This window comes from Gossypium arboreum, chromosome 9, assembly GCF_025698485.1.
Source record: "Gossypium arboreum isolate Shixiya-1 chromosome 9, ASM2569848v2, whole genome shotgun sequence".
NCBI classification, from domain to species: Eukaryota; Viridiplantae; Streptophyta; class Magnoliopsida; order Malvales; family Malvaceae; genus Gossypium; species Gossypium arboreum.
The window spans coordinates 75331044-75338728 of NC_069078.1; the positions used below are offsets into that span (position 1 = coordinate 75331044).

Here is a 7685-nt window from a genome sequence, read left to right on the forward strand (position 1 = left end):
AACCAAAGAAAGAGAGTATCTTTTGTGTTTATTGGGTTTATTTAAATAAAAATTTGTAAAATTAAATATTAAAAATTTCTGAATTAAAGGCAATTGTAATAATGATTTTATCTATCGTGAATAGAGTAAAAATACTTTAACATAAATTTAGAATAATGTCAAGTGTTGTTCTAAATTATTTTATGAGTAATTTATTTATCACACTTTAAAATAATTTGTAAAGTATAAAAAAACCCTAGGAGATAAATTACTTGTTTTATTATAATTTTACTACAACCTTAAAATAAATTACGTCATGAAAAAAATAGACTCTACGATAAAATAAAAGCCCTAAAATTCATGATTATTTCAGAAAATTCATTCCATATAGTTAACACATTTTCAGAAACATTATTAAAAATAAGAGGAGAAAAGTTTGAAAAGGAAAGTCTCATTTTTCCCTTTTCAGTAACATCAAAACAAAAAGAAAAAGAAACTACTGTATATACACCAAGAAATCCCATGGGTTATGATGGAGAGTTGTTTTCAACTTTAGCATAGATACATCCACCAGCCTATCTACATCTTAGCAAATACGTTTCTCTGAGTGACACTCGCTCACTTCACACCTTAGTTTTATAGGAAACACTGAAAACAACTAAACCCAAGCTCTTCTTCCAGTCCCTTCCAATGGCTACACTCTGCAAATACCCTTTTCTTCTCTCCCTCTGCTTCACATTCTTCATGTTTTCCTCAGCTTCAACTCAAGAAGCTGATGCCCTTCTTAATTTCAAGGCTTTCATTGATGACCCTAATCACTCTCTTTCCAGTTGGTCTAATAATTCAGGTGTTCATCACTGTAACTGGACTGGTATTACCTGCATTCCTACTCCTTCACTCTATGTATCCTCCATTGACCTTCAAAGCTTGAATCTTTCTGGTGAAATACCATCTTCAATATGTGAACTACCCTATTTGTCTCATCTTAACCTTGCTGATAACCTTTTTAATCAGCCTATTCCACTGCACCTCTCTGAGTGCAGTTCCTTGGAGACTTTGAATCTTAGTAAAAATCTCATTTGGGGTACCATCCCAGATCAGATTTCACAGTTTGATGCCTTGAAAGTTCTTGACTTGAGCAAAAATCATATTGAAGGGAAGATTCCTGAGAGTATTGGGTCATTGGTGCATCTTCAAGTGCTCAACTTGGGAAGCAACTTGCTTTCAGGTACTGTTCCTTTTGTGTTTGGCAATTTTACTGAGCTTGCTGTACTTGATTTGTCCCAAAATGCTTACTTGGCGAGTGCGGTTCCTACTGATATCGGAAAGCTTGAGAAGCTTGAGCAGCTGTTTTTGCAAAGATCTGGTTTTCTTGGTGAAATCCCTGAATCTTTTGTTGGTTTAAATAATTTGATCACTTTGGATCTTTCTCAGAACAATCTAACTGGTAAGCTTCCACAAACACTAGGCTCTTCTCTAAAGAACTTGGTGTCCTTTGACGTCTCAGAGAACAAGCTCTTGGGGTCATTTCCAAGTGGTATTTGTGATGGAAAAGGCCTTAAAATCCTCAGTCTCCATACTAATTTCTTTAATGGTTCAATAACTGAGTCCATTTCTAAGTGCTTGAACCTTGAGATATTTCAAGTTCAAAACAATGGATTCTCAGGTGATTTCCCTCATGGATTATGGTCCTTACCAAAAGTTATGCTGGTCAGAGCAGAAAACAATAGGTTCTCTGGGGAATTGTTAGATTCAATATCAAAGGCTGCTCAGTTGGAGCAAGTTCAGATAGACAATAATAGCTTTACTGGTAAAATACCACAGGGTCTTGGCCTGGTAAAGAGCTTATACAGATTTTCAGCTTCTCTTAATGGTTTCTCTGGTGAAATACCTCCAAACTTTTGTGATTCACCTGTTATGAGCATAATAAATCTTTCCCACAATACCCTGTCAGGTCAGATTCCAGAATTGAGGAAATGCAGGAAACTGGTTTCCTTGTCTTTAGCAGACAATAGTCTTACTGGAGAAATCCCACCTTCCCTTGCTGACCTACCAGTGCTAACTTACCTTGATCTATCTCATAACCAACTTAGTGGTTCCATTGCACCAGGGTTGCAGAACTTAAAGCTGGCTCTCTTCAACGTATCCTTCAACCAACTCTCTGGTAGGGTCCCATCGTCTCTAATATCAGGCCTACCAGCTTCATTTTTGGAAGGAAATCCTGGACTCTGTGGCCCTGGATTGCCAAATCCTTGCTCCGATGAACACCCGAAACATCATTCTTCTGGTTTGAAAACCTTGACATGTGCCCTCATATCTATAGCTTTTGCCATGGCAATGGTGATTGTTGCTGCTGGCGTGTTTGTGTTTCATAGATTTTCCAAGAGGAAGTCTCAGCCAGGCGTTTGGAGATCAGTCTTCTTCTACCCTCTTAGACTCACCGAGCATGATTTAGTAATGGGGATGGATGAGAAAAGTGCTCTAGGAAATGGTGGTCCTTTTGGTAGGGTTTATACCATAAGTCTACCCAGTGGTGAACTAGTTGCCATAAAGAAACTGGTCAATTTTGGGACCCAACCTTCCAAAGCTTTAAAGGCCCAAGTGAAGGTATTGGCCAAGATGAGGCATAAGAACATTGTTAAAATTCTGGGGTTTTGCCATTCGGATGAATCGATTTTCCTCATTTATGAATTCCTGCAGAAGGGGAGTTTAGGGGATTTGATTTGCAGACCGGATTTTGAGTTGCATTGGAGTGCTAGATTGAGGATTGCAACCGGGGTGGCACAAGGATTGGCATACCTTCACAAGGGTTATGTTCCACATTTGCTTCATAGAAATCTCAAGTCAACGAACATTCTTCTCGATGCGGATTATGAACCGAAGCTTACGGATTTTGCAATTGATAGGATAGTTGGAGAAGCTCCATTTCAGTCTACCATTACTTCAGAATTTGCACACTCCTGCTATAATGCACCAGGTAAGGAATCCTACATCCGTCCAAGATTAGCCCAAATTGATGCTTTCATAAATCTATCAATGTCAAAATTCCCAACTTATGCTAGTTGTTTGATTGCAGAATGTAGATACAGTAAGAAAGCTACCGAACAGATGGATGTTTATAGCTTTGGGGTGGTGCTGTTAGAGCTCATAACTGGTCGACAAGCTGAAGACATTGAATCCTTAGACTCACTCGATATCGTGAAGTGGGTTCGAAGAAAAGTTAATATTACCAATGGAGCATTACAAATTCTTGACCCTAAGATATCATCAAGTTCTTCCCAGAAGGAAATGCTAAGAGCTCTGGAAACCGCCCTGCACTGCACCGCTGTTATGCCAGAAAAAAGGCCATCGATGATTGAAGTGGTGAAAACACTTGAGTCTCTTAACTCAGGTTCATGTGTTCCGTCTACTTTGGACTCCGAGGAGCAAATGCAGTCGGTTGGTGTTTGAAAATTGAAATTAAAAGATGACCCCATGCAATCTGGTTCATGTTTTTGTATGTAAATCATGCGTTGCTGACTTCTTGTTCGCATGGTGTGCCCATTGCTTTACCAGGGGATGTTTGGGAAGTGCATTAAAAGTAATATGATGAGGTTTTTACAAGGTATATTTCTAATCACTGGTGCACACAGCATTGCGAGTGTTACTACTTATCTGGTATTGCTTGTAAAGGTGCTTCATCTTCATTTTGCTAATAAGATAATACTGTTGGTTTGGGAATGCTCAGTACAAATTTTATATCTTTTGAAAAACAATCAAATAACAAAGATATACTAATTCCAATAAAAATTAAAAAATAAATCAAGCAAAAATTGAGATCAAAATACTTGTTGGAGTTAATTGACAATCATTATTAAACACTATTGCAGTAGTAACTAAATCATTATCAAGTAGTAGTAGTAATTAATGTCTGATATTTGTTTTCTCTTTAGAAAAACCAAAATAAGAACACGACTATATTGCTGGGAAGTAAGCTTTTTGTTAGTTGGGCAAGAAACCATTTTGGGCTTCATGTCCCAGTCATCCTTTTTTCTTATTTAAAATATAAAATGCAACTTAGTGAATTATGTTTTAAGTTTTTTTTTTTCTTTTTTTTGTTATTAAATTATAAATATATATATTAATCGAATTTGGCTTTTTATCCACTGTCATTACATATGAGCAGATTCAATGATTGTCCAAGCTTCTTCAGTAATGGTGCATTTAGAGATCTACTTTGATTCCTCAAGGTTTACTCCACAAAAAATTAAATTACTAGATAACGGTGACATCGGTTTGATTTGGTCAATTTTTTTAGATTTTTTGAATCGTTTATCATAATTTAATTTGATTTTCAAATTTTCCATATTAGTTTTCTGTTTTGATTTTTTAAACTTATTTTAATAAAATGAGCTTTATTTTATGACTTTTGAATATTATTTGACAAATTTCAAGGTCTTTTTCATAAATATTTCTAAAAAATAATCTTGCAATAACTTTTTAATTATTTTCACTAATAAAATCTTTAAAATCAATTTTATATTAAATAAAAAAAGAATTCGGCTTGGCTTTGAGTAACTATGATTTTTTTAACTTGTATTTCATAAACCATCCAAATACCTCGGTTCAGGTCAGATTTTAGCTTTGGTTGTTTTTCTTCTCAGCCCTTATACTGGACACTCTCATCTAGTTAGGATTGAATGTCATGCCTTTTCATCCATAGACTTTATAATACTATCATCCTTACCTTCCAATATACATAGTTCGTTCCATCCAATATAAAGAGTCTATACATCGATAAACCTCTCATCTCAATTGCATATAGGATTTTCACTTAGTGCGTCAAATATCTAACTTTGATATCAATCGAAAATTCATTGAATTTTCCTTACATGTATTCATTCAGTTATAACCAGACAAAGTTACTACTAATTAAAATTATTACAAATTTACTTTTATAATAATTATATATACAGAAGGGTAAATGGTAATTTTATAATGGGTAGGTGGAGTAAGTCAAGCAATAATTGAAATTATTCCATACGCAATTGCCTACCTCAATTTACATTTATTTATTTTTAAAAAATTCGCTCAAAATTCATAGGCTATGCCTAAAACAACTAAATATTATTTCATCCTTTAATTCGTTGCTTTCTTTTTGTATAAAAAATTTCAAAGGAAAAGAGCGTATATATGTTGAAAGAGAGCGTGGGACCCACACTTAAAATTCATGTGACTACGTTCCCATGGTTGCACCATTTATTATATACACCTATATATAGTTACTAAAATCTTAAATTATTTATCACTTATATATTTTCCATTTTCACCCACAACTAAATTTACTATTTTTACCTTACTTTTTATCTTTTTCTCTAGTATATATATTGAAGAACCAACATGATGTTCAAAAGAAAAACAAAATTACATTTTTGGATTTAAAGTTATTCCATTACGATTATAATCAGGTCAGTTTTAATTAAGAATTTCTCGCTCTATTCACATTTCTTTTCTTTTTAATTTAAGCTTATTTTTTCATACAATTTTAATTTTAATTTTATCAATATTTTTATTAGCATTTTAGCCAAAAGAAAAACGAGATAAGTTACGTGAAGTCATACCATTTCCAATATTTGATAATTTAAAGAGAGATGATGACGTTTAAGATATATTTTCAAATCTTGATTTCATGTCAAAGATAAATATATAGTATGTTATATTTAATCAAATTTGGTCTTTTTCAGTAGTGTAGGATTCTAGTCAAAAACTAATACTAATGTAAATAACCATCTCGAGATTAGGTTATGCTAAGATGTAAATGAAAAAATTATGTAAATTTTATATCTATAAAAATTAACATATTTTTTATTGAAATAGTAAAATTAAAGTTGTGACATATTTAATAATGATATTTAGATATTCTACATTAATTATAAAGTAATGAATTAAACTTAAAATCACAATTTAATAGAATCAGTGATATTATAAAAAAATTTAATAACGAAATATAAAATTAGCTAGGTATATTTTAAGTAATTTTAGAAGTATTTAAAAAATTTCAATACCTTAATATAAAAATAAAATAAAATAACTAACTATTTCCTTGCATACACAATGTGGTGTGTGAAAACTAGCTATAATAGTAAAAAGCGTATACATTCGTATACTAGGTATAAGTGTTCCTAATAAGTGCACTTGCAACTAGAAAATAATAATGTGCAAGTATTTAAAATATCCCATGGAATAAAAGCAATGATTAACGTCTTAGTTTAAATGAAAATGGAAATATCATAAATTCTGCAAAGAAATAAAAATAAAATTCAAAACCTCGAGTAATTATTTTTTTTTTATACAAATGAAGAAGTACTATTATAATTGAAAAAATGTTTACAAATACAGGGGTTGAACTCTAAACCTCCTGTCAATTAACCTAAAATCCACTGACGTAAGGGCGAAGGGAGGGGGACTGGTGAGGCCTTGTCCCTCTAAAATAGGAAATTATTTATTTAACTCCAAAAATTTATAAAATTTGTAAAGTTGTAAAGTTGGAGTGGTCTTTTTATTCGAAGGGCTGTTTTCATTCTATAATTTTATTTTTAAAATTGAATGTGTGTAAAATTGATCGAATTGCTTACATTATCTTATTATTGAAACAAAATCAAATATTTTCAGACTCTCGATCAAACAAATATCTATTTCTTATTTTTATATCTTAAATGACCATGCATATGTTATTAATTAAATTTTGATTTACTTTTTAGAGAAATGCAAATTTTGTTAGATTTATGGGATTTTCACATTCATTTTAATCCTGTAGGGATAAATTCTGTCATCTATGAACATGAGTTCACAAAACATTGATGAAAAGCTGTATAATTCCCTCAGTCCAATAGTCTCCTATCCTTTGGCAACAGATGACGATTCTAATACAGAATTCCTCCAAAACCCTGACCTATTCCCAATGCCACACCATCAAACTTGTTCTTTGCTGTCTCAAGACATGACAAGTTCTCCCTTTCCTATGGAGCTTGAGGTTGAGGAAATGAGTATCCTCGGAAGCAATAACATTGAGTCCAGCAGTGTCCAAAGGAAGAACAAACAGGCACAAGAAACACAGTTAAGATTGTAGATATATTATTCTATGGATCTGTGTATTTGACCCTCAACTGAACAAATTTAATTTATGTGACAGTGATAAGGGCAATAATAATAAAGAAAATACAAGTAAGAGACGGCGACAGCCAAGGCAGGAGCCCCTGCGGATTTTCGGTGCGAGAAGCTCAAGTTACCGAGGAGTTAGCAGGTTAATTTCAGGCACCTTACATACATACATAATAATGTTCCAAGTAATGTATTTTAGGATTAAAATTGTAAGCATAACATGGCATGCAGATACACTGGTCGATACGAGGCGTTTTTATGGAATAACACCGATCCAACGCAAAAACCAAAGACTGGTCTGTACATTTTCTATTCTGCTTTTCTGCATTTTATTATATATTTAATTTCATTGTTATTGATTACTAACCCTTTCTTCTTCTGTCCGCATTTTTGCAGTTTATATAGGCCAGTGATCTCATTCAATGCTATTTCTTTAATTCTGCATACAATTTACTTATGTTGAAGTTTTCTTGAGGTAAAACTTAGAAGAAACTAACACATCTGTGTTGGACACGTAGTCGCACTCAAACCAAGTAACATTGCAGCAATCTACACCTTTCCTCAAA

At 33.0% G+C, this 7685-nt stretch overlaps 1 protein-coding gene and 1 long non-coding RNA gene across 2 annotated transcripts; both read left to right on the forward strand.

The window, feature by feature from the left end:
- Positions 1 to 400: 400 nt before the first annotated feature.
- Positions 401 to 3699, forward strand: LOC108457464 (probably inactive leucine-rich repeat receptor-like protein kinase At5g06940). Its single transcript, XM_017756543.2, has 2 exons — positions 401 to 2956; positions 3056 to 3699. The coding sequence occupies exons 1-2, from the start codon at positions 670 to 672 to the stop codon at positions 3427 to 3429; spliced, it is 2661 nt and encodes an 886-aa protein (XP_017612032.1). The 5' UTR covers positions 401 to 669; the 3' UTR covers positions 3430 to 3699.
- Positions 3700 to 5355: 1656 nt separating this feature from the next.
- On the forward strand, positions 5356 to 7177 carry LOC108455501 (uncharacterized). Its single transcript, XR_008270597.1, has 3 exons — positions 5356 to 5426; positions 6776 to 7074; positions 7151 to 7177. It is a non-coding gene; the product is annotated as an uncharacterized LOC108455501 (long non-coding RNA).
- Positions 7178 to 7685: the final 508 nt, after the last annotated feature.

Excerpts from the sequence above, each read along its gene's own strand:
- LOC108457464 (XM_017756543.2), top strand. The coding sequence starts at position 670 with ATGGCTACACTCTGCAAATACCCTTTTCTTCTCTCCCTCTGCTTCACA. Across the intron at positions 2,957-3,055 it reads CTCCTGCTATAATGCACCAG|AATGTAGATACAGTAAGAAA; the intron begins GTAAGGAATCCT and ends GTTTGATTGCAG.